The sequence below is a fragment of the Corvus hawaiiensis genome, chromosome 6, assembly GCF_020740725.1.
Source record: "Corvus hawaiiensis isolate bCorHaw1 chromosome 6, bCorHaw1.pri.cur, whole genome shotgun sequence".
Lineage (NCBI taxonomy): Eukaryota > Metazoa > Chordata > Aves > Passeriformes > Corvidae > Corvus > Corvus hawaiiensis.
The window spans coordinates 37111757-37136249 of record NC_063218.1 but is presented as its reverse complement, the minus strand read 5'-3'; the positions used below and the strand labels follow the sequence as shown (position 1 = coordinate 37136249).

General features: G+C 34.6%; 1 protein-coding gene across 2 annotated transcripts in view; it reads right to left on the bottom strand.

Moving 5' to 3' along the window:
• Positions 1–24493, bottom strand: part of UBR1 (ubiquitin protein ligase E3 component n-recognin 1) — a 65700-nt gene that overhangs the window by 20007 nt on the left and 21200 nt on the right. For both annotated transcript variants that reach the window (XM_048306151.1, XM_048306152.1), the window contains exons 7-31: positions 24094–24156; positions 23297–23420; positions 21420–21527; positions 20893–20981; positions 19976–20074; positions 19138–19295; positions 18408–18507; positions 18005–18133; positions 17608–17788; positions 16644–16705; positions 16312–16422; positions 15306–15371; positions 15095–15196; positions 14425–14488; positions 13886–14010; positions 12897–12949; positions 11799–11901; positions 11228–11276; positions 9501–9655; positions 8464–8563; positions 6678–6787; positions 5955–6044; positions 4204–4391; positions 2878–3083; positions 476–569 (exon numbers count right to left, since the gene is read on the bottom strand). In XM_048306151.1, the coding sequence (XP_048162108.1) occupies positions 476–569; positions 2878–3083; positions 4204–4391; positions 5955–6044; positions 6678–6787; positions 8464–8563; positions 9501–9655; positions 11228–11276; positions 11799–11901; positions 12897–12949; positions 13886–14010; positions 14425–14488; positions 15095–15196; positions 15306–15371; positions 16312–16422; positions 16644–16705; positions 17608–17788; positions 18005–18133; positions 18408–18507; positions 19138–19295; positions 19976–20074; positions 20893–20981; positions 21420–21527; positions 23297–23420; positions 24094–24156 (2729 nt within the window). The remainder of the gene's footprint in view (positions 1–475; positions 570–2877; positions 3084–4203; positions 4392–5954; positions 6045–6677; positions 6788–8463; positions 8564–9500; positions 9656–11227; positions 11277–11798; positions 11902–12896; positions 12950–13885; positions 14011–14424; positions 14489–15094; positions 15197–15305; positions 15372–16311; positions 16423–16643; positions 16706–17607; positions 17789–18004; positions 18134–18407; positions 18508–19137; positions 19296–19975; positions 20075–20892; positions 20982–21419; positions 21528–23296; positions 23421–24093; positions 24157–24493) is intronic.

The window sequence follows — 24493 nt, the reverse complement described above, 5'->3', positions numbered from 1 at the left end:
TATGGGAGGGGTCACAAATAAATATTCGTTGATTTAACCACTTCTATCCTAAATGCAAGAATCTCTTCTAAAGACTCACTGGAATAAACCAGTTTCACCCTTTAAGTACTGACCTGGTGACAGACTTTCAGAGTATTGTTGCTACTGAATGCTCACTACTGGGTCTCACTGGACTGCTAAAAGTAAACCTACTCAATACAGTTTCTTATTCTTGACCAGTTTTACTCCATTGTTTATATTTGCATAAATTAGTAACTCCTTAGAGATTCTTATCTGGGTCATAGAAGGCCCTAAAAACTTTTGATCATCATCATCAAGTCAAAACATCTTTTGGGCCATTTCTAGATAAGTAGAAATAGTTTTCATCCCTTAATTAAATATCCACTTACTGTACTGTGTTTTCAGCGTACTCTTAGATGATTTGGAAAATAGATTAATTAAAAATCATTAAAAGGCAGCAAAGACACATCCTTACTTCTGCCAGCAGGCTGCATGCATCACATGACCACAGCTCCCTGTGTGGGTCCCACAAGGTAAGTCAGGGTGCATGAAGAGAGGATCTAGTGTATCTAGAAACACACAGAAAAATTATTGAATGAACAGTAACGGAACTTCCCATCAGTATGAACAGAAATGAGCAGCAATATAAACAGAACATGAACCTTCAGACCTTATTTTCCTACAGTTTGCACAGTCACATTACAACTTCATTTGGCTAATTTTTCCAGACCAATCATCCAGCAGAGTAATGACAAGCAGAACCCATTTAAACTACTGAAGGTTTTCCACTAATTATAAAGAAAAAGATGCCAAAATTCAAAAGCAAATTGGTTAAAAAGAAAAAAACGTGCTTCTGTACTGGAACAGATCTGTTGTTGGATTCACTATCACTGAAGCTTTTAATGTCTTTCTTACTTTATTTTTACATGAAAATGAAACTACTAAGGACAAGTAGGATGAATAATTTCTCCAACTAATCCCATATAATTTTCAAACCACTGACACCAAAAGCACTGCTGAATAACAAAAATCAAGTCTGTCTTTTACTAATCTTGCACAATTCTAAACAACAGAAACATTATGAGAATGTACTGATGTCTTTGTGTTGTACATGCAGCCAAAGTGAGATCCCACTTTCACTTTAAAGATATCTAAATAATACTGAACAGCAGCAGTCCTCCATGCCTCATCTGGGGGACTGTTCGTGATTTTGAACAAATACACTTGAATCTGACAAAATGAAAGAAAAAAATAGAACCTAAATTGCACTGAAAATAATTCTGTTTGACTGCAGCTGAAGCTGCCTAAAGCCAAATGGAGAATGAAATAGAAAGTAAACTTGGTACAACACTGAATTGCTACTATCTGCACTTCTGCTGGGGGAACAAGCATTTTTCAATTTTTTTAGATTTTGAAAGAAAAAAGTTCTTACAGGCCTCCTGTAGGAGCAGCAGGGGACCATGCAGCAGGATATAACTACTATAAATAATGCCCAGAAATAGCTTTAGAGAAAGAAACTCCATTCTCTTCTCTTTAAAATTATTCCAACAGCCCAGCATCTCACTACAGAAAATTTACAGGTGTATCTGACTACAAGAGCACAGGACTTAATCTGTACTTCAGGGTACCACAGAAAAAAGGAAAAAAAAATGCTATTAGTATATGACCTAGACAAAAATTCTATAAAACTGGCTTTAAAATGCCATTACCAGTAGTTTGCTGATAAAAAGAAAAATGGATCAAGCAGGATTCTGTAGGAGTTTTTCCTAGCCCTAGGACTATTCAGTACTTAAAATTATTCAGAAGAGAAAACATGCAATATCTTATTAGTGAAACAACCTGGTAAAGGTTTGTAAGCATGATAAAAAGTAGTGTAATACCATGGGGAAATATGAAAAAACTATGAACTTTCCTCTGATAACAATCAAGAGTTTACTTCTAAACTAAAGCAGGAATAATGAACCACACAAACAGAATTTAAAGCTATTTTCTACATAGTACTGTTAATAAAAAAATAGGACATAGCATCCATTTTGCTCTATGAGCTGACCACAAACCACAAAAGAACACCCCCACATCTGAAAATAAGAAGGAATTTAAACTACAAGTTGTAACAGCATCTATCTTGAAACATTACTAACTTCCTTTTTCAAAAAGGAGAAAAATGTAAGTACTTAAGTCCTCCCTTATGATTGTATTTATTTTCTTCTTTCCCTTAAGTAACAGACCAAAATTTCCATCATGTTTAGTCAACTGCTACTTACAAAAGAACTTCTGCTGGGTTTTGTGTTCCCTGCTACCAACATGCAATTACACAAATGTAACTATTGTGACCATGTAACTTTCTTGTATTCAATGTTTTGTTCACTCATCAGATGCTACCATATGATCCTCGCTTAGAATTTTTAATTTTTTATATTGTTGTTTTTATTACTTCCTGGACATGTAAGGGGGGAAAAAAACCCAAACCAAAATGAACACCCTAACCATTTTCAGGTTGCCATATTGGTCTCTGATAATGTTCATTTATTTCCTCCATATTGGGAAAATTTGCAGCTGTACCTGAATAAACAGGAACTGTGAACAGTCTTGTTTTTATCCAAAGCAACTACTGCCACCAAATCTACGTATTTTATTAAGTCTTGTGAGATTAAACCTTTTTCTAATTTCCCCCAGCAACAAATCTAAATCTTCATATACTTCTCCTTTAAGTTTTAAAGCATGGATTTTAAAACAGTTTAAAAGTTTTCACCGTTTTTTTCTTAAGTAAGGTAAGCCATTTAGCAATCGGACCAAACAAAAAAGTTTAGTTGGTTCAAAGAGTTTCATCTCCAGGTACAGAACTGCTTGTAGTCTTAGAGAAGAAAAATCACGTACCTCCTGAGAGTTCAAGAATTCTGCTCCTATCCTGAGTTAAGGCAGTCGACTTCTGCACACAGGCAGATAATACCATGGCAGCACTTTCCAACTTTACTTCCTGCTCCTCCTGACAAAGAATACAGGTCAAAACTTCTTTCTCAATGACAGATGGACCTCGTTTGGGACCCAAAACAATTCTGGAGTAATCAACTGCTGAAGAGATGCTGTAAGACCAGAAGTGACACAGATATAAAATAACCATCTGGATTCTTCCAGACATCTAACAAGGTCATACACTGCTAGTATTTCTGGATTTATACCAAATTACTTTACAAAACCAAATAATAAAGAAATTGCTCAATCCTCACTAAAATGCAGCATTCTTTAAAAATAGAAAGAGGAAGCGAGCTAGCATAGAATAACAGTAAAGTAGATTCAGACAGCAAGAAATTCAAGAAACTGTATTCAATGTAGATTAAACATACTTTAAACATTAAAAATGTTTCCCATTCTTGAAGCAAACAAATGAATGCCACTACCAAAAATAAATGCCACTACCTTAATCCAATGCTTCATGATACAACAAGCTTCCACATATTTTTTAAATATTCACTATTTCAGAGTTCAACAATGATTTACAGAACATGCTTTATTAAAGACCAAAGCATAAGGAAGTGATCTGTACTTTTCTTCCAGCAGGTAGCTCTGTTTTCCAGATTAGTTTTGTACAGTCCCAATTAAACAGAAATTGTGAGCTGTATTAGGTGTACTATACTGCTGAAGTATCTCTAGACCAGGAGCAATGCATACCAACAAAATTATAACCAATATAAATCAAACATCTTCAGTATGAAATAAGATGCTAAAAACCTAACAAAAAATCTCAAGTGATTTGAGCTACAAGAAGCATACTTTCTTCATTGCAACCTAAACTTAAGGCACATTGGCTTTCAGATTCTTTCCAAATAAAACACTTAAATTTTCATACAAGATAGACAGTCACCTCCAAAATTACAGTGTGGTCAACTTGACAGCTTCCAAATGACATTTTCTCAAACATTAAACAATATAAGTGTTCACCATCTGAAGAAATTTTCTTTTTATAGTTTATTTTATGCTGCTCTACAAAGTGATCCACTGTTTTTACATCAGCACACACATGCTATTTTACATATAATTCTACAACAGAAGATGACTTAAAAGGAAATAGAGATACAAGTTTGTTGACTGGAATGACACAATCTATCCCTTGAACCTACTTATGTACTTTAGGTTGCATAATGAACTCACGTAGCAGGTAACAAACTCTTCCCACCAGAACTCTGAATGTCTGTTTTTTCTTACCTTTCTTCTTCCATAATAGCATCTTCTTTCCCCTGGGCCTCCAGTGTGTTTTCATACAGGAGCTTGTGGGTTTCAATGAAATTCCTCTGCAGGGCAGACATCTGGGCCATTATCTTCTGACGGTGCAACCTTGCTGCTTCCGCCTTTCTCTTCCGCTCAGCTTTCTCTTTATCCTGAGTGCTCTGTGTCTTACAGTAAGAGAATAAAGAAATCTCAGGCAGCTGAGAATATCAAGAAATGAGGAGACTCTCTCCTCATTATAGGCATTCTAACCACTGACATAAAATTCCTTAACTGACGACACCTTAATGAGGAAAAAAGCTAACTGCTATCTAAAATAAAAATAAATAAAACTCAAATCTTTACATGTTGACTAGGTTCATTAACTAACACTGGACTTTTGTGGTCTACAAAAGGTCCCTAGTACAATTCCTAGCCCAAAGACATGATCAATAATACTTGAGTCATTTTAATTAGGTACTTGTCTGTTCTTAAGAAATTTTAGCGAGGTGAACGTCAAAGCTTTCTCCAGTGTTCTGTTATTCTCCACATAAGCAAAACCCTACTGAGTATTCAGCATCTCCCTTACGGAAATTGAAGAAAATTTTATCTTGAAGTGCCTATCCATGACACAACAAATGTGTCAGCATTTTATGCATCTGTGTATTGTATTTTCATTATGGTACACTGGAAAACCATTATTCTTCCAACATTTACTCTTGTATCATGTTTTCAAAAACCATAAACGAAGTATTTCTATGCTTTAGAAACACAGAATTCAAAAAACACAGATAGACTTTATTAAAATATATAGACCCTAACTCTTCCCACTCAATTATTTGAGGGACAAATACAACATTATACACAAGGTTTCCATTCACAGTACCATCACTTTTCCAGGAAATCAAACAACAAATTGCTCCACAAGTAGAACTGTAAGAGACTAATTTCTTACTGACTTCTGTATTTTGTTTGATCCCTTAGCAGATCTCATACGACATCTACCTCAAAAAAGAAACATGGCATATGCTGTGTGGTAAGTTTAGAACTAGGCATGCAATGACCAGCCAAGAGATTGCTTGGCAGCAAGCAGTTGCCAAACCAAACGTGTAAGAGCAAACTGGTCTGCCTTTGCTTACTGGATAAGGGTAATTAGATTCTTCTTTTCTGTTCAAATGCCAATTGAAAACACAACCACTCCACAGGACTGAAGTCACCTTTGAAATCTCCATTTCACTGTGTCATTTGACCACAGATTCAGAAGTTATTTTAAGGGAAGGGCAAAGAGACTGACAATAAGAAAAATTACTTAAGGCTCATGTCTTTATACAACCAGGGCAAAGCAGATTAATCTCTTGATAGATATCGTAAATTATAAGACGTGATTTAAAGTGGACTTGTATTTCTAATTACTGTACAATGACAGTATAATAGAAAAGGTGGTCAAATCACAAAGACAAGAAATGGAAAGATGAGCACAAATTACTTCCTTCAGCCCCCTCAGTTGCTTCACTTGAGAGTACGACCAAAGCTCACATTAGCTGCTGATAATTCCATGAAACATGTTTAGCACAAATTTCACTTACTAAAAATATTATTCTTGGAACCTAAATCCTAGTTGTAGACAAGATACCAGAAATTAGTTTTGAAAAATCATCATTTTAGGCAACAATAAATTTAGGCAAATTATTGAAAATAGCCACTCAAAACATTAAATACAGAGCTTCCCTGGACTTTTATTTTATCATTACCTCATCACCTCTTATAGCTTCTGAGCCTGACGTAGCTCCTACTGTTGGCAAACTAGATTTTTCTCTCAATCTCTTCACCGTGTCAAACATCTGAAAATAGAGACTTAGATGTTAAAAAGAAAATATGCAACTTGGAATAATATAGATTAATACATTTCCAATACTACAATATATAAGCATTGAACAGGCTGCCCAGAGAATTTGTGAACGCTGGAAGTGTTCAAGTCCAGGCTGGATGAGGCTGTAGGCAATCTGGTCTATTGGAAGGTGTCCCTACCCATGGCAGGGGCTTGGAGCTAGATAATTTTTAAGGTCCCTTCCAACCCAATCTGTTCTATGATAGACAGGATTAAAACTCTTGGTATTTCATTTCATGTTATTTTCAGATTTTCAAATGGATTAAACCACTCAATACTCCTAAATAACAGAAACACCCAAGACTGTATGTGCACTCCCAGAACACTACTTTACTCATTATTTGCTGTTCTTTTGCAACAGATATGAAGATATGCATACAAATGTCATTACTGGAATGAGTTACCCAAGCAAAAATTGACCCAATACTTGAAAGTACAAGTAGCAAGTACAATGCTGCAACAGATTAAACTTCTGAAGGAATCACTGCAGATGTAAACACTGGACTATATGTAGGAGTCATAACATCTTCCAGAAAAGCTTTCTACATTACTGAAATCAGATCATACTTATCTCTCCTTTGTGTACCTGCAGTATCCAATTGACTGTGTCCTTTTGCGCCTCTAACTGGGGAACTCTCTTCAATTTCTCCAGAAGCATTAACACATTCACAGCATTCAAGGCTGAGCTTCCCATTCCTTTACAAAGTGAAAAATAGAAAAGGGCCTTCAGGGAAAAAAAACCCCTAACATTTTAATGTATTTACAACCATGGAGAAGCCTTAAAATATTGCTGATTATGTAACACACATGCATGAACACAAACTGTGTAGTTACATTTCATCTGCTTATTCCAGTTCTATAGAGTATAACTTACCCTTTGTAGATCAACTATTTCTTAATTTTTGCTTAATAATGTCTGCTTAGAAAAGAATGGCCTTTCCTTTCGGGGGAAGCAGTAAAGCTCTTTAGAGCTTTACCTATGTTTGCTAACAGCTTATTGTGTACTTGTTTATTTCTAATCACAAAAGCTACTGTAATTACAGTAATTATTTCCTTCCTCACAACTTGGTGAGAGTTCATAGCATTCTAGGCCCTTCTCTAACACAAAAATGCTTTAAAATGGAGACCATTCTCTTCAATTATATTTGTTTTGCAGCACTTTCCACACAGAATTCATTTTACTTTTTTAGTAGGAAGACAAATACATTGCAAAAAGAACTTTCTTTTAATAAATTGCTTCTCAATAAGAGCTTTCTTACAAAAATACTGATTATTTTTGCATCCCTTACATGTAAGCGGGGCTTTGGTTTTTCTGGTTATGCAAAACTAAAGCTAGCAAGGCATTCTCTAGCATCTCAGTTATAATTGCTACTTTTATTGTATTCCTATAGTTGACAAGAAACTTCTTAAATGGAACTACTTTCAGTGTGATGATGATGCTTCTTCCTCAACAATAAGAAAAAATTTTAAAAAAAAGTGCATTTGGAAGTGCTTTTCAAACACAGCATTTTTTAAAAACTGAATAAAGGGACTTCAGTAGTTTTATATATTTATTCTTGTAGAAGGTATTTGAAAGACACATAGATATGATGTTTAGGAACACGGTTTAGTCGTGCGCTTGGCAGTGCTGAGTTAAAATTCAGACTTAATGATCTCAGAGGTCTTTTCAAATACAAACAATTCTATGATTCTATGATTTTACTTCACAATTCTTATCTCTGTTGCATCTCACAAGTGACAGTGATGTTTAGCTTGATAATAGAATTTTTTGTTTATCCTTACACAGTGAAGCAGAAACTCTAGATAAGACGGAAGATTATTTAGAAAACGCAGATTCCAACTCCCACGCAATAGTCCTGAATGTAATATTAGGAAATGTTCAATAAAGATTTGAAAAAGAAAAAAGTACAAGCCACAGCCATTAAGTTCTCTTTTGGTTTTCACTACCATAGTGAAAGACTAACTTGCAGGTAAATCAATAATTGTACAGCTCAAGAGAACCAAAGATGGACACAGTTCACTTAAATCCACTGACATTTTTCAAAGAGTTCTTAGTTCCCATTTCAATGCTGTTCTTGTGAAGGAAAAACCATTTTCAATTATGTAACACTAGTACTACTTTTCATTTCTGTCCCAGGAAGAGAAGCACATATCCTCTTCAACGTACCTGGAAACTGGGAACAAAGGAAGCTAGTCCAAAACTGATTTCTTAATTATTTTTAAAAATTTTAAATTATCAGGTTTTAATTATATAGCATAAAGTAAAGCCTTTCTGACTAAAACCACTGAATAATTTCTTCTAGCTTATTTTAGTCCTTACAAAATCAAGTTAGCCTAGTTTATTCTGTGCTTTTAAGGAAAATGAAACATACGTGTTGCTTTGTGATAAAAATCAAAGACCACTTCTTCTTCAGGAGACTTCTGTAACTGCTGCTTCTCTTCTAGTAACCCTAAAGAAAGGAGATGAAGCACCTAAAAAAAAAAGAGAAAAATAATAGGTCTCACTCAGTGTTTAAGATATGGAAAACTGGCACATAAAATAAGGATTTTTAATACAGTTCTGTATTATGTTGATTATATGAATGATAGAACACATGATAGTGCAGAGATCATACATGGAAGGTGAAATAAAAAAAGCACAATATAAATTTTTTGCATATTAATTCCACTAAAATTCATCAACTTGCACATGCTTTATATTACTAATATGTGAAATCTTGTCATTTTGCTGATATAAAATCTGTATTTGGCAATTCCATAATCCAAAGATTAGCAGGATTGGCAAGGCAATCTATACCCTCTAACAAAACTGATTAATTCAAGTAGTCTTTAATTTCAGGTTCTAATTCTGTAAGTATTAAAATAACAACCCTGCAAAAACAAACAAACAAAAAAACACATCCTAAAAACATTTCAACAATGTTTTAAAAGACTAAAGTCACTGCAGTAAAATTAAATGTTTAAATACTTACAAAAATTATATTATTTCAGGACTGAGGCCCCAAAGACATTATGTATTTGGAGACTGTGCAGCTCAAAAAATTCCAATTATCAAAGGGTTACTTAATTGTGAAGTTTCAAGAAAAAGATGAGATAAGGGGAATTACATATTGAAACAACTTGAATGATGAGTCAACACAAGGAGGAAAGCAAAATAGAGAACTTCAGTACTATTGTGTATCATGTTTCTATTTTACAACAGAGATAGATAATTAGATGATTAAAAATACTTTTTGTCAGTAAGATTCATAAAAATAGGTTTGGGGACAAAAGCATTCCAAGTTAAAGTTTATCATTACATATTTTGACCTTATACTATGCAGTCAACACCATGTATCATAAGATCAAAATATGATCTCATTCCATTCTGATGGAATGGCCATCAGAAGATGACCAAGGCTGACCATACCATTTGGATCATAGCCTCAGTCCACAAGTGGGTTTCCAGCTCCACTGCCCTCTGCAGAAGGGTCCGCAGGATGTGCATCATAACATCGCAGTTCAGAATCCTCACCACGTTGCTGAATGCAGGACTGAAGTCTGGAGGAGGAGGTGGTGGCAATGCTAGAAAACAGATGTGCAAAGATATCAATGAACTGACATCCCACCCAAGATTACAGGCAAAAGTAGAGAGCACAAACATACTAATTTCAGTGAAAGAAAAACTGGACATATAAATAAATAAAACCATGTTCAAACACAATTGTTTGCCTAAGTCAACTTTCATCTTTGGCAAACCTAAGTACTTTTAGTAAGTTCTTATATAAAACACATGCAAGCTAAGTTAAACAATCAATCACAAGTATTAGTTGTATCTGTAAATGCAAATTTTTAACACTTCATACTGCCTTATCATTTATGTATCACTATAAAACACACAGTTTGTGCTTTGCAGCAAATACAAAGTTTTCAAGTAGTTAAACAAAAATGAGGAGTGGAGCTTCCAGACTGTAGTGTCCTACACTACAGTGTCACATGTCTGGATAGACACATCACACGTCTAAATTTTTTTTGCTACTGGCATTCCAGTAATTTCTAGTTATGTACATTTTCTGAGTTAATACTGGAACTCTGATGTGGAATCTTGGAATCAACTAACAGCACCTCATTTAACACCACAGCTTCCAGCTTCTCCCTACCAGGAACCACTGACTTCAGTCCTCTTTTGGTACTTGGATGCCTATTTTCAGATTGCCTCTTTTCAGAGGACCTCTATGAATGAAGCGTTTCTGAAACCATCATTCCTTGGACAATTTAGGCTGAATGAAGTTACTGACAAAGACAATACAGCCACATAAAAGAATATGCAGGAAGTACCTGCAACAAAACATATAGTTTCAGGGGAACACACATCAGTGTCAACATACCTTCATATTTTGGAACCCTATTTTGGTCCAATTATATGAATGGGAGTCTTTGAAAATTACATCTAAATAACCGCATTTTTAAAAATTTCTACAAAATTAATTCCTCTGACATCATTTTAAATTGCCAGAGTGAAAGGGGAAGGGGCAAAGTTGAGTTTACTAAATTGTTCATTTTACTTATTTGTTCAGCTTACCAAGTTACCTCAAATCAACTCAATTAAATGCTTTTGACTTGAATGGGTAAAAGTAAACCCAAAAGGGAAATAACATTTGTGTTACAATAGATACATGGGGGTTTATTGTTTTATGTGTTCATACCTTATAAAAAGTTATTTCTAAAACTTAAGTCTCATTCTTGTATTACTGAATGGATATGAGCATTAGTTCCTGTGGCAACCTTCTCTACATGGCATTATGATGTTTCAACACTGTGCTAAAGAAACTGCTCAAAAAAAAACCCCAAATCTTGGTTACTCCACCATAAAATCTCTGAGTTGTTCATGGGTTTGTCAACAGGTACTGTGTCATGTTTATTTCCCTACCTGTAAACTAAACTAAAAGTTCCAGAATTCCTATCCATGATAAAGAAAAAAGACAAAACAAATGCTAGGTGTCAATTACAGACAATTACTACAAAACAAAACAAATTTAATATAAACTCAACTACCCACTATTAAGTCACAAGACATCTCCCAAAGCTCGTATATATACACAACTGCATATACTACCAAATTATCCCATTTGTTGAATCATTAACTTTAGAATTTACCTTCATCTCTGTTTTCTTGTTTTCTTCTTTTCTTTTGTGTATGTTCAGCCTACAGAAAAAGGAGTGTTGTTGTATCAGCACCTCTACAGAAGTACACAATAATGAGATTAATGAAATAATGAGAAATCCTACACTAGAAATACGGCAAGATACATAGGGAATGCCTGGTTGTGTACTAGAATTTTGTCTGAAACAAGTTTAACAACATTACATTTTGCATTCAAATTTGTAGTAAAGATAAATAATTGGACATATTTGCTTCCTCAGTAAGAGTTACAAAAGCAAAGTTTGGGGTTTCCCAATGCAAAAATAATTCATATCACATTTTGTTCTCAGCATCAAGAGTTAACAGAGTTAATACACAAGTTGTCACACATGAAACACTAATGCAAACCCTACCATGGTCAATTTGTATTGACAATCTTCATGGAACATTTAGTTCTGAAGGCAGCTGCATATACCCTTTACTGGATCAATTTCTTTAGATTGCATTTATTCAGCAAAACTCTTTAAACATTGATAAGTATGTACTATTTTTTTAACCTTTGAGAGTGAATCTTACACTGCTTACCTTGCTGTGCTGGGTCTTAGTGTAGTGATAAAAGAACATATTGAATTCCTTCAAGCATTCATCTTTCAGTTCATAAACTCCATGGCCAGAGACACCCGGTTTCCTTACAGAGAAATATTTCACAACACACAGATTAGTAATGTACATTCAGCACATCTTCGAATGTAAACAAACACAATTTGTTTTCTAAGGAAGGAGGAATTGTAACAGTTACTCACTAACTTATTAAAAGCAGAGAGTGAGTATAGTTATGAGTCTTAAATTTTCAAGACAGGATGTACAGGAGTAAACAATCCAACAGTAAAATATTTCTAGTCTATACCACCTAGAGCATGCCATACAGCCTCTGAAAATTCTTTTTAACTGTATGGCTTAGAATTTTAGACATTGGATGTTATCGTATAAAATTCAATCCTTTCTTTAACCAAAGTATAAAACAAGTAATACTTGCTACTTCTAGCCAGTGAGATTTTTTTGAACTGTTCATATAATTTCCAAAATAAAATTCCTAGGTACACCTACAGTTGCTCTTAATTAAAGCAAGCCACATGAAATTTAAAGTAAGGTATACTAAAATAACTAAGACTCTTTTTTTCACAAAAATAGCAGACATTTGAACTAGTTTTTCTTCAACTACAATTTATTGTTCTATATTTGCATACACACACATATATATTTATACATAAAATTAACTCCCAGAAAAAAAGAGGGAAAGTTCCAGAAAATCAGCAACTACGCAACATTTACACCAGCTACTAGATGGTGACTGCCAAAGGTACAATGACTTGTTAACTTTCCTAACCATCTTTGAAAAAAAATGAACTTTTGAAGATTCTCCCACTAGGACTTGAGATTACTAAACTCCTGAGACTCCTCAAACTGAATTTGAGGAAAGAGCGTGGCAAAGGGAGAGGAGCAGCAGCAGCACAGGATATTCCACACACTTTTTCTTTCCTATGCATATTTGCAAACATAATTATTTCAAGACAGCAAAATACTAGCTAACAGAGACCACGCAGTTCAGCTTCTTTAACCCAAATAATCTAAGAAATCTTATTTTACATTCAAGCTACTTATTAAACAACATTAAAAACTTACTTAAATGTAGCCACTTTATCAATTACATTCTCCAAGCCAGTTTCATTGTTCTCCTGGTAAAAAATTTAGTTTGGGATAAACATATAATGATTCAAATATCTTCAGTATTATGCTATGAGTAACAAAAATAGACAAACAGATTTAGATAATGCCCTAACTCACGAACTATTATATTTTGCCCACTGTTAAACAGAAAGCAGATATTCATAATTGGCAAGTTTCAAGGAAGCATCAAAGATACATAATACTCTCACTTAATACTGTAGAACTTCATTAATAACAGAGCTGATCTCTAGAAATAGGTCAATGCTTACCCAAGCTTAATGGAGGGAAAAAAAAGAGGTTTACATATTTTAAAACAGTGAATGTGGATACTATGATAATATTTCAGGCTATTTCATTTACAATAAACATTTAGGGGTTTTTGCATTGATTGGTGGCCCTGAACACTTGCACAGACTATAAAATCTAATCCACATCTCTCGCCTTTGCTTGAATCTTCAACAACTGTAATGGAATGACAAGGAATTCTCTGTTTTCGAATAGACCTGTACAACACGACTCCAAATGGATCTGCCCAGGTTTAAGTGATCAAAATTACAGGCTCAAATTTATTAATGGTACACAGGGCAGAATGGAATCCAGTTGCATCATCCTACAGGGCCAAACCAGAAAATGTCACAACTTTTCTTTTCCAATCTAAGAGAACTACAGCTGAATATTCTAAAAAAAAAAAAATGCACCTCTTAATCAAAAAGCATAATTTCCATACAAGTCTTTTCAGATCAGTCCATACTTGAATCTATGACATTTACCTTTACATCAGTAAGGTGTGTTAGCCCCTTTGTCACACCATTTTGTAATTCTCACACCAACAGTTAAGCTTTGTATTAGGAATGCTTCCAATATAAAGATATGAAAGCTAAAGAAGAAAGACATAAAACAAGAAAAAGTAAATGAAGGAAAGAGGTAAATAAATCAGGACTCACGTTTTCAGGTAAGGACTTGGTAATTGCACTGTGAGCCATTGGTTCAATACATAACAGATGGATGATTTCTCTCATTATAACATCTTCTTTTGTCACATTACTGATTCCAGGCACATATCTTTCCCCTATCAGAGAGAACCAAAAGAAGAAGAATGGCAAATATGATGAGTATAAAGCATATTTGAACTTTGCACCATGATAATGGTACTGTTGGGATGTTTCATTGTATAAGCTTGCATTTGTCAGAAGCCTCCCAAGTATCTGAGTAAAAATGTTTCTTAGCCTAGCTTCCTAACAAAATGGGTCAAGATGGACTCTCTTTATATTCTATTTTAATGTCAATTATGAAATTATCTAACAGCTCTTTTCACTGTGCAACTCCTATTGCTTCCAGCGGAGAAATACTTGTGTTACTGAATCATCTATTTAAAAGATGCACTCTCCAGTATCTTCTCTATACTATCTGTATTAAAGAAAATCATCAAGCCTGCTCTAAGCAATAATGCAGTACTACAACAACAGAGAGAAATGAATCTTACCCACAACATAGATGAGAATCTGTAGCATCTCTTCTATTAAAACATTATATTGCTTAATCAAATCCTGCAAGAATGACCAAAATAAGGTTAAAAATACCAAAAACAAAGGTGTACAAAAATTCATCCTTTAAATGACACTGAGCTCAGCCCTCTTATCTACTACTTTGCTGAAGCACTGGACTCTAAGAAGAAATTCCATTCTAACAAGCTGGAAAAAGTGCCTGCTCCTGTAGAGGAGATATACAACAACTAAAGTTCAAGATTCATATGCAAGAAAAGAAACATCAGCTAAAAAAAGTATCCCAAATGAAGGGTTTTATCAAAGGTCAAGCCACAAGAAGTAGCATAACAACCCAAGAAACTTCCAACCAAAATAAAAGCATGTAACATGGCCTAAAAGACATGTGAAGTGCTGTAGTGAATTGACTTACATGGATTTTGGCAGATGCCCTATGAAATAAAGATCAAAAGGGGCAAAACTTGCTTGCTATTTTTGAGGAAGCCTCTACAAATTCCAAATACAAAATACTTACCTAACCACCAGCTCCTGTGTTTACTGACTTCTAGTGCAGCCTTGAAAATGCAGTTATCAACAGTAGCGAGTTTTTCTTATTGCTGTTTCATATACTCAAAGCTGACAAATTAAACAGCAGAAAGATTTGCTACTTACCTGATCTTTGGTGGGTTTGATCTTTTTGAAAGCATCGGCAAGCTCGTATCTCTGCAGTATCAGCAGGAGGAACTGGTTTGGATCCATAAGAGATGCACCTATCTATCAAAAAACCCAAATTAATATGAACATCACTTACTATTTCAAAATCATGCAAATTTAACTGAATTTTTTTAAAATGACAAGTACACAATGACTCAGAACATTATACCTGGAGCATGATGATGTCTTTATCGTACATCTCCTCTCTGCATTTAACGTCTTGATAATAGAATACCTAGGAAACAGGAAAACAAAATAGAGATATAAAGTAATATACTACCAAATGTGCATCAGTTAATCTCTGAGGCTTTTTTAAACTGTACCACACCTTTACTGAGTAAAGGAAAGTCCAGATTTCTTTCAAAAAAAAAAAAAAGTACTTTGATGGAAATGAAAAATGGTTTTTTACCTATCCAGAAAAAGTCTATGCCATACTTCAGACGCCCTTCCAAGAGGGCTTAATTCCCATGTCTGCTACTGAATTAAGTCCAAACGTCCTGCTTCTCCTACCCTAGTTTTCAGAAAGACAATTCTACAGGGGTTTACCAATATTTACTTTGATTTCACCAAAGGGTCCTGTGCAAGGTTAGAAGAGAATTTCTGCCATTAAAGGAAGAAAAAAGAAAACCAAACAAAAAAACACCCCAAAGTGAAGCCAAAGCAGGCAAATGCAAGGGTAGACTCTTCCCTTTACCTTTACTCTTGCAACAGAAGTCGCAAGTATTAGAAAATGTTTGTATGCCTAGCTATAGGGTTCTCAAAAGTTTAGTATGAGACAAATATAGTTTAAACTTTTGCCTATAATAATTTCCATACAACAAGAAGAACTTCTAACATTTTATGTTATAAGCAGGAATACTAACAAGTACTTATGCAGTGATTATGAGATCTGAAAGCAGCTTACAAGTAGACATCAGTAACATTATTACTATTTCACAGAGTAAGAAACAGTCATAATGGAGATGAAAACACTCACCTAAGACAGGGAGGTAAGCCATTGCTGAAGTTAGAAATAAAACCAAGTAACATAAATTTCCACCTAGAAACCTTTCTATTTACTGTGGGAGTGACCCCATGACCTCTCTCCGCACTGGATGAACCCCTGGCAGCATTACTGAAAAACCCTGGCAAACACTATTAGGATCAGCTCACCACTGAACACTGTAAGGGAGTACCTGGCTTATCAGGGAGAGCCCATTCCTTCTCCACATCTCTGCAGCAACCTGCGCAACCAGGACAAGACATCGCAAAGGATATTCTACAAGCAGCTCCACTTGAAATTCTTCCTAGAATTTAAAAAAGGGAAAAAACAAAAAACAAAAAACCCACATAAGAATAAATCTGCCAGTGGTTTTAAAAGTGTAAGTCCTAACGAACAAAAATATATTGACAGCTGAAAAATAGCTTGTATGTGTGCCATGAAGGTTAGAGGATATAGCTTCAGGCTTTTTTCTTCCCAGAGTATAAATCACAAGAAGCATTTGGGAAAAAAATAAAAGTCTCTTACAGGCGAAACAAACTCATGCAATCTTGAGATGGCTCCAGTCTTGCTTAATCGCACATGAAGACCTACAAAACCAAGGAAGAAAAATCAGAAAATAAATCAAAATCAGTAAAGGCTCTCCAACCCCTTCTAAATGTCACCTAAACAATCCACAATTCATACAATTACAGAAGAAAAGGCTAGGTTTGTTTAGGAAAGACTTCATACTTTCCTTTTTTTAAGGCAGAAGATCTATTACATTATCACAACAGTTCTTACCAGTCTTACAATCCATTATTTTATGAATAAATTTACAAAGAATGAATTAATTAACACCATCTAAATTGAGATGCTATATAATATTAGCAAAATTTTTATTTCGCATTTAAATCATACATCAGTAGTAAATTAATTTCAAGACTACAAGGCTTAACAGATGGTATCCTGGTATCGAATGATGTGATAAAGAATCTACAGTTTAATAATAGCATATGATTTCATTTGTGTTCTACAGAAAGTAGCAATCCCCCACTGCTGTGGTCCTTTGTATTCTGACTAGAAACCTGTCCTGGCATAGTGCAAACATGTCTTTTAGGAGGTGCATTTTAACAGTACTAAGATACTGTGGCTGGAAAATAAATTCAAGATACAGTAATAACTGACATTCGTTTAAACAAAGCAGATAGAAACAGAACCAGAAATACTTCAGAGAAAACTGAGGACCTCATTAAAAAGGAAATTTTTTCCTTCTTGACTGACTTCTCTCTCTCCCATTTAAAAAGACATCCTCCAACCTGCATGGAAAATGTTTTGTGAAAAACTTTCCCTTAGTGGAACATATGGGGAGCATATCTTCCTGACCATGAGAATGTCAGAAAGGCAGAGAGCAACTGATCTGTGAAGCACTTAATCCAAATGTTTTCTGGAGTAAAGAAATAGAGATGGATGATAACCATGGTTTAAACAGCAATCAAAACACATCACTTACCAGCAAGAGTCCTAGACAGTGGCAAATGTATGCTGACAGGATCTGCAGACACTCTGTAAGGTCTGCTCTCCAGGGTATGGCCACATAAGTGAAATACTGTCTTCTCCCGAGAGCGGCCATTTGTGCTGCACCTCATCACAGCTTTATGGCATTCTCTGTAGGACCTGAGCAGCAGCTCTTCCTAGGATTTAAAATACATGCATAGGTTATATTTAAAAATCATGCAGTCCATCCTTTCTCTCTTCGTCATGCTGCAGAATAATTATTTCAGACAATTTTTTTGTGGAGAACTATACTGAACAATAGTGAGCTTTTATAGAATCTGCTATTTCAAAAGCCTTCAGGAAGATTCACAAAAGGCATGCATGCAAGAATCCCAAACAACTGATATACTTACATCACAGGCACACCACTCTTGGAACATTAAAAGAATGTTCTTGAGCTGCATCTGTATGGCAATAGCTGCTTCCCAGTCAGGGTCCACCTCAATGTGCTGACCAACCTGTCTTTTTATCTCCTCCATTCCCTGAAATGGAAATCCCACAAAATACTCTGTCTAAATCAGTGATCACAGGCTTAACACAACACAAAATTCCACAATCAAAATGTAAAATACATGCAGGTAAATCTGATGAGTATTACTTCTATAAACATGACTTTTTCACCCACCAAAACAGGGACTGAAGAATTTAACATTGTAATTGCATGTTTACATCCACAATATTATTACGGGGAAAAAAGAGGAGCTGTAATCTCTTTACAACAGAATATTAGAAAGAAATTATTTAAATGTATTGTACCTGCATGCAAGTTAGAATCCTTAGAAAAGAAACAAATCCTTCTAAAAAGCGCTCCCTCAGACGGTCTGTCCACACCGTAGGCTTGCTGACTAAGACATACCTGTCCCCAAAGAAAATATTATCACCCTTTGCTCAGACTTCTTTTGCACTTATATTTCAAGTGTTCTTGAAATACAATTGTTTCCAATTGTTTTAATATCATCAATTACATCATCAAATTACATCACCCTTCCCATCCCAAAGTACTCAAAATTTCCCCAAATACTAGAACTACTAGTAGCTTGGTGGGAATCCATCATTGGAAATTAACAGACTTTTTTTCAAATTCCAAGGTATGTGGGATGGTTTGGTTTTACATTACTCAGTTTATCAGAGCAATTTGGTACCATTAACAGTGGAAAACCCTATGCAAGTGAGGATTATAGCTTTCCCAGAATGACAGCAAGTAGGAGACAAATTTCCCATACTGTCTTACAGCAGATATATTTATTAATTTAAATATTATATGCAATTAGATAATTTAAAATTGAAAAATGTTTTTATAGAATATAACTTTGATATTTTAAAATTTTACGTTTCCACTGAAAAAGAAAATATTAAGATTCCATGTGAGTTTTTTGAGGGGCTTGGGTTTGGTTTTAGCAATTTTATCATCCAACTCTGAATTGAAACACCTCATCGTACTACCAGTATTTTTAGAGCTGTTCTAGCTTCTCAGCCTTACACTTACCTGAGGTCATATATTACTGCATACACCCGGTTCAGCTTGTCCTGACTGTAGCCTTGGAAGTTGAACTTGTCATTTTTGTCTAGGTACTCTGGAAGCACTTCTAGGAGTGTCTCTGTAATGGTGGTGATTACATTTTGCTCCTCAATAAGATGTCGGGCCTGCAAGAACAAAGTGAAAATTTTTTCTTCCTATTTTTGTTAAATGTTTTGGTCAAAATATTTTTTCCTTCAAATCCAATCTTTCTGATTAAAAATTATTTTAAGCATTTGCAAAGAGCCCAAGATAAAAAACCTCCCACAGTATTTATTGCATAGGAACACAACTGGTATCAACTTTGTATGTTTGTTCAATTCTGACAGCATCTATATAATAGATATGCTGGGGTTTTTCTAGAAAGACCACATAGAAAAGAATTTTTACATTAGTACTTCAGCCAAGAAACATATAACCTTTAAAATTTAGAGATATATTTCCCCCCCTTAAGATGTAACATATTTCACCCCCACAAAAATACATTTAACCATTTTTTAACCCCTTGCCCTGTTTTCAAAGTCACATAGGAAGGTAAATGTGAGCAGTAAATAAATACACAAAGTTAATGCAGAGTACAACATGCCAAGAACTTAGACTTATTTGCATTCCCTCTACAGTCTGTAATGAATTTTCACATCAACTCAAGCTCCTGCTTTCATATCAGCCTTAAAAAATCTCAAAATCATTCATATTCAACTCAGCAATGCATAAAGACTCCCTGCCAAATACAACAATCTGCAAAGGTGGCACTGCTAGCAATTCTCAAACTTATTTTACACCTCTAGCAGAGACAGGCTGTACGTACCAGAGTAGGTACAGTGAACATCTGAACTGAGAGTGCTGTCACAGAGAGAACTCTGTCATGATCATCACTGATGTATTCTTTTTGCAATGCCTTGTAATACTAGAAAAAGAGAATATTGGGGACATTAAACAAATGTTAATAAAAATGTTTACTTTTTTAGTTACAAGAATTACATCTCAATGTGTTTCTCCCACCTAATAGAGGCAGTTCCAAGAAAAACAGCACAATGTCCTCAATGTACCAAAGCAATTCAATACAGCCCCCACTGCCTGAACACTGAAGATAAGCACAAATTTAACTGACTTGCCAGGCTGGAACTAAAATTTTTTTCTCCTACAACCAATACTCCCTGAAAAAATTTTAAGTATCTGAAAAAAAAATTTAATCGAATATATGGAGAAAAAAAAAAAAAAAAGACATTAACTTCTCTTAAAACAAGTCTTCCTTCTGCAGTGAACTGCATGGATAGTTATTCAAAACTGTCTGTAAAAGACATGTACAATGAGTAATGCAAGTCATTGCTTTGTTTGAGTCCACAGAAAATCATGAAGTATCAATTATCTTGATCAGAATTAAAAAGTCCCACCCTAAAACAAAAAGCACTTTGTCTTATGTTTTGTATATTTCTTAATTATTGTATTTAATTTTCAAAAAGAAAGGCCAATTTCAGTTGCAGTTCAACCAGCATTTCAAAAGATACACAGAATACTAATGATATAGCATTCAAATATCCCTACATGATTCTAAGGAACAAACGAGTGACATGGCAATTAATTAACTGCACTATATAAAGGCTGAGCTAGTCATTGAAGCTCTGCTTGATTAAAATTTATTATTTATATTGAAACAATTTTCAGTTTCGGGGGAAATTTTATAAAGCCAGTACAAATTCATAGCATCAAAACGAAACCATTTACCTTCACAAATTCCACAGCAAAAAGCTTTTTGTATTCCATTTCCATGAAAAAACTACTGAAGATAAGTTCATGAAGAACCTTCCTTGCCCCTGCAAAGAGCCAATACCATGCATGTCACTTTGTTGTACTAAGATGCAGATTTTTGTGAAAAAAAGGAACCAATTACTAAACTATAAATAAAATTCATTAAAAGCCTTGAAATGGTTATGAAGCATATGAACTTAGTTAATAAATTTTTCTTTTGGTTTTGACATTTATTGGTATGTATTTAAAACACAGGATAAGCATCAAGTCACTCACTGTCAGGTTGCATTTTATAAAAAGATTCTTCAAGATACATAAAGCAGGAGAAATTGAGGTGGCAGATTCATACCCCAAACATAAATTAGCTCAGCTGTATAAAAACCATAATATAAAAACCACAAAGAAATGTAATTCTACCTACTTAGCACATACTTTTATCTATATGTTACACACATGAAAAATTAATTTGCCTCTTCAGTTTATAGCAACATGGATACACAAACCTTTATGAAGTTTTGCATCCCATAGCATCAACTTGCTTATAAAGCAGGGCTTTTCAGATCCAGCTTCTTCTTTGAGACATACTTGACAAAAGATCTGGCGAAAGTCACCTGTAGGGATGAAACTACTCATTTGTACAAGAATGCTTCAGTAATTAAATTATATTAAATTAAATATTAAATTAAATTATATGACACAAGAAAATTAGAATTACAGAATTCTGCTCCCTTTTAAAAGAAGAAAAAAAGGAGCCACTTAAGTAAGAATTACTTTTAACATTTTTTCCTCAATGACCATACTCCCACATACCCTTTGCCTTACTAATTTCTTCCTATTATTCTTGCCTACTTAATTTAATAAATCCCATGATGCAGAAGAGTATTTTAAAATTAAAATAATTTAGAGAGCTTTGCAAAGCAGATCCATAAGAAGGCTTTACCATATCAGCACAGAAATGCACAGGGCTAGGCAAGTCACTGCCTCAGGCCTTGAAAGTCAGCCTTTTGGAGAATTTCAGAAATTCTTTTATATTTTCTTGCACCTATCAGTAAACACAGTAATTGAAGCAGTTTTGGAGATCAACATATCGCAGTCACCCATGGCTTTTTAACATTCAAAAATGAGGCCTTACGTTACTAATTTGAAAACAAAAAGTGAAGAGTCATGAATCAAATTCCTGACAACCTGGAAATACACATTATTAAATGTTTCTTGATTCATGTTCTACCACTTGAAACAAAATCGTGAAAAGAACAGGAACCACAAGACCACACAAAAGTTCCAGCTGAGTACAGAACATCAGGCTCATAAAGCCTCAATGTATATAATCCAGAAGAAGGATAGGAATGTTTGACTTCAATTTTTGAATTTGAAGGCTCTTCTAAAACATATAAAAATATCTGTTAACTTACCTGGATAAAAACCAAACTTTCACTAGAAACTTTGAAATAAACAACACTCAAAAATCTGTACCAATCAGAACTGTCTGAGGAATTCAGAACAGCAGGAAAATACCATTGGCAAAATAAATACAAACTTGAAAAGAAGTGAACACTAAAATTTGTAAAACACTGTAAAGAATTACAAAAAGGTACAATTTTGATCTATGTATTTCAAGTGAAAGATCAGCAAGTCTTTAGAAAAAATTAGAAGAAATACACTCTAGTAGCAAAGCACACAAAGGGGCTAAAGCAGACCACCAGATCTACCTATCAAGAAGGATGATAAGGAGTGAGTAGAGCTTAATCTATGCATACTTTTACTGTGTGGAGAAATTTTATAATGGCTTTAGTGTGGCAAGACACAGGTATGGAAAAAAAAACCAAATCAAAAGTACATTGATTCAGAAATCTTCTTTAAAACCATATGCATCATCAAACACCAGAACAATGTTTGAAAGCTTCAAATAGACTTTCCACCACTGGAATTCTTTTTAAATGAAGGTTTTAATTTGCTTGCTTTATTGACACTTTCTAATAAATCACAGCTATCAAATCTGAAGCAGGAATTAACAAAAGCAGAGAATGTATGTTTTCACTGATAGAGATGCTCTGTGGCCTTCCACCAGCACTGAGGAGGGCAGCTTTTAAGTAAAGGAGTCACACACCATGTGTGAGCGACGCTGAAAGCGAGAATAATAAAACTTAGAGACAGTGCTCAAACAGGGAAACAAATACATTTATTTCAACAAGAAGGAACAGAAAAGTACTGCTATTCATAACCTCACTAATGGATATCAGCACCCATGCTACTGCATTATTTATTTTCTAATTAGGAAGAACATTAAAGTATTTTAATTAAGGGAATATCATATATAATGCTGCTAAATTCATTGAAATACTGACATGGCATTATTGTAACAAAACCCAGCAATGCTTACTTGAATAGCTCATGAGTTTGTTTAGCCAAGAACCAAGGCGCAAGGCAAACTTCTGGTGTGCCATAACATCAGCATGCAGAACCTCCACGTGGAGGGGTCGTTGAGAAACATTTTCAGAATGCCTCTAGGAGTCAGGTAAATATTAGTACACATAAAATAAAATAACATTAATTTCATTATTTATTTTCACCACCCACCATCTCTCCCAAGCAAAACAAAGAAAACAGTTCGATGTTTTATTTCTAAAGGTGTGGATGCTGAAAAGCTTGAAGCAGAGAAATTTTCCAGCTTTCTGTCAGCATCCTGTGAAAGTTCTGCTTTCACACACAGGCTAGCTGAAAACAGTTTGAGGTTTTTGTAAACCAAGCCTTTATCTTGCAGGTGTTGCTTGTTTTGCACCTTGTTATGATACTGACTGGAGAAAATATTTTGAAATGGGTGTCGTAGAGTTTAACCAATCATTCTGGGAGGTGGATGGTCAAGGGACCAATAACCTTATGCCATTCAAGTGAACCCAGTTATATAAATGAGTCTGTAAATTATTAAATAATTCCATTTGTTCCTGGACCCGAGGTCTATGTCATTTTTCTTGCCATCCCTGGTACAACAGCAACATAAAGGTATCTATCTATCTCAAATGTGGTGGTGTAAATTCAATTTCAAAAAGTTCACAGGCAAGTTATAAAACCACGGAAGTACTAAGATAAAGACTGTACAGCAGACAAGTAAGTGCTCAGTAGTAATACTAATTAGGTTGGTATGGGGTGGTTTTTGCGAAAAATACTTTGGGAAGTTACCTTAATTTCTTCTTTTGCTTCCTGACAAGAGGCATAATGTCCTGCCTTAACAGCTCTACGACCCTGTTTAAGAAAATATTGAGCATGAGACCAATATAAAGCAAACCCAAAATGTCACAAGTCTGATCCTTGCTATATTTTTCATATGTAATAGAAAAACAGGGCCCAACACCACTCACAATAGACATCTAAAAGCAAATAAAAATTAACATAATTTTCTGTAGAATAAAAAGCTATCTAAATTAACAACACAACAACTAAGTAAAGTCTGGGTATCTTATTATTAAATAAGGAAAATTCATTCACACATTAAAATAGATGAAAGATTTCTGCAGAATACTTCAAATACAAACCATATCAACTTTTCTCCTAGCACACAGTACATGAAATAGCAGGGTAT